This window comes from Morone saxatilis, unplaced genomic scaffold (genome assembly GCF_004916995.1).
Source record: "Morone saxatilis isolate NCDOM2014 unplaced genomic scaffold, NCSU_SB_2.0 Contig16, whole genome shotgun sequence".
NCBI classification, from domain to species: Eukaryota; Metazoa; Chordata; class Actinopteri; family Moronidae; genus Morone; species Morone saxatilis.
In genome coordinates, this window is record NW_023339718.1 from 25,446,696 (window position 1) to 25,449,311 (window position 2,616).

General features: G+C 39.4%; 1 protein-coding gene across 1 annotated transcript in view; it reads right to left on the reverse strand.

The window, feature by feature from the left end:
• The window catches only part of mamdc2a (MAM domain containing 2a), a gene marked incomplete in the record, with an annotated part of 25,989 nt that overhangs the window by 14,605 nt on the left and 8,768 nt on the right, over positions 1–2,616 (reverse strand). Inside the window, 1 exon segment of the mRNA XM_035657655.1 lies at positions 1,684–1,934. Coding sequence (XP_035513548.1) covers positions 1,684–1,934 — 251 coding nt within the window.

Genomic DNA, 2,616 nt, shown 5'->3' on the forward strand with positions numbered 1-2,616 from the left:
TACTCAATGACAGAAAAGGGCTCCTGAAGGAAAAAGGTTATGAACCACTATTCTAGACAGTTCATACGGAAAGAGCATGTCAGAGATATAATTTGGTTGTAGTCCAGTGAGTGATCTGTAGACCAGTAGCAGCATTTTAAACCAGTTTTCTGCATTCTACTGGTAACCAAGTCAGGGAATTTAGAACGAGTGTATGTTCTTAGAAAGACACATATGAGCTAGGCCTGAATCATCCCTCACACATCCACTCTCACTAACTTTGACTAACTTACTCACTATAAATGCGTTCATACTGTATCTGCCTACAGACAGTGGACCACTGGCCAAAAATGCAAGTACTAATTCTAGAGCTATATACACTGATCTGTAGCTAGACTTTAGTAATTTGAGATAACTGTGCAGTCAGCCTTTTAAATGTCTGTCATGCCATTACTTTAAGTACCAACGTGATGTAGTTCTGTTTTCCCCTCATAACTCAGCATGGCATGTGGAACAACCTCACAGTCTCTATTACAGAGTTTTAAGTTAATACCACATTACACCATTTGTTCTTTCTCAGGTTCTGTTTGTTCATTTTAAGAACTGTTCCTTCCGGAGAAGACAGTTATGGACGAGGTTAGAGCTCTGGTCAACAATAAGGAAGCTAGTTAAATTTAGAAAGAGGCTGACATGACATCACTGCTTTTTTGCCCTTGTGGGCACTGGCCTCAAACTCACTCTGTATTTAAGGAGGGTTAGCTTTCTTTAAATTTAGATTAGCAAGCAAAGCTAATATCTATGTATATATATATATACATACAGTGTCATGTGGTGTATTAATCAATTCAATATTGCACATTCCTGTCTGCATTTCCATCACACCTGAGGAACTAATAAGGATGGTTTAAGACACAACTGTCACACACACGAAAAGAACAACACAGTCATGGTGTTATTCTTTGTGTTTACTTTGTATTTACTGTGGCTCCGCTGATCTTCATGATCTCTGCATGTAATGAATAGATGAAAACAAAACAAAGTGTTTGATGCTTATTTCTTTCTGTGTTAGTAGATAACCACCATAAAACAATAATCAGACCCATCGGTGATGGGTGATCAGAGGGCACTACCGACAGAGCAGGGACTTTTATGGCAGCTGCAAATATGACTGAGGAACTGAATATAGACCCTGTGGTCTCACACAGATAAAGATTCTGAGTTCTTAGAAAGGTTCCTCCTGTGGAAACAGAGTACTAGTCACTCATAGTTGGCAACAAGAGCAGGGTTATGAGAGTGACTGTAGTCTATAACCCTGTAGTAGTGGTTGGACATTTGTAGATTTATGACACAAAAAACGAGGGAGAGCTGCTGCTCAGCGACAGATTTAAAAAATGCTAAGAGAACTTGTGGCGTGTGAAATCACCACTCTTCTCCAAGCTGAAACCCAATGTATCACTTTCCAAAATCTTCAGCTCTAGCTCTATATTGACAGGACTACAGGTGCACTAAACTTATTTAATTTTATATTCAGAATTCTGTTATGGAAGAGGGCAGCAAACATTTCGTCATGGGGGACTGGAGCCTATTCCTATTCCACAGTGGGTGAGTTTGAACAAACTTATAACCAGAGTAGATGTACTTCCAAGAGATACTAACTTATAAACACGGATAACTAATTAACTGTGTCTTTACAGCCATTCCTACCTGGTAGGGGATTGTGGTGTTGGGGAGGTCCACACTAGCAATGAGCCAGCTGTCGGAGGCCTTGTCGGCAGTCCAGAGCCGGTAGTCAAAGTTATCGCTGTCTGGTCTGAGGTGGAGCTGCAGGGAACCTCCTCCGGTGATCTGGTACACCAGCCTCACACAGCTCCATTCCTGGTAGTCCAGAACTGGACTGACAAGAACCGCCTGCTCTTGTTCTTGTAAGAAGGCTGAGTCCACTGTTATCAAATGCCCTGTGACAACCAAATGAAGATATATCATATTCATGTACAGTATGAATAGAGCTGAAATGACAATACAATTAGTTGTCAGCTGTTAAATTAATCTCCAAATATTTTGATAATCGATTAATCGTTTTTGAGTAATTTTTTAAGAGAAAATGTCCACATTCTCTTATTATAGCTTCTTAAATGTGAATATTTTCTCGTTCCTTTACTCCTCTGTGACAGTAAACTGAATATCTTTGGGTTGTGGACAAAACAAGACATTTGAGGTCACCTTGGGTTTTGGGAAACACTGACAACATTTTTTCTGGATCAAACAGCTAATCACCTAAGTGAGAAAGATTAATCGTATCAGGTGGCTATTTTTTACACTGTCCATGACCATATTTTGTTCATATCTTGAGAATTCAGCTTTCATTTTTTAGTGATCGGGACTTGAATGTGTCTATTTACTGCAACAGCATTTGAGCTCCACAACAAATATGTGTGACAAGCTTGTCTTTGAATCCCCTGGCAGAGTCAGTTATGCACAACTATAAAACAAACACAAACTCATAATGAATGCACAAACTGAAGCTGAATTAACAATAATCTAGATGCTAACACAAGAAGAGTCTGACGATATGGATTCTTAAAGTTTCTCCTACAGTGTGCTGTTTTAATTGTCTGTGCTGAGTTTGACACTAGAAGG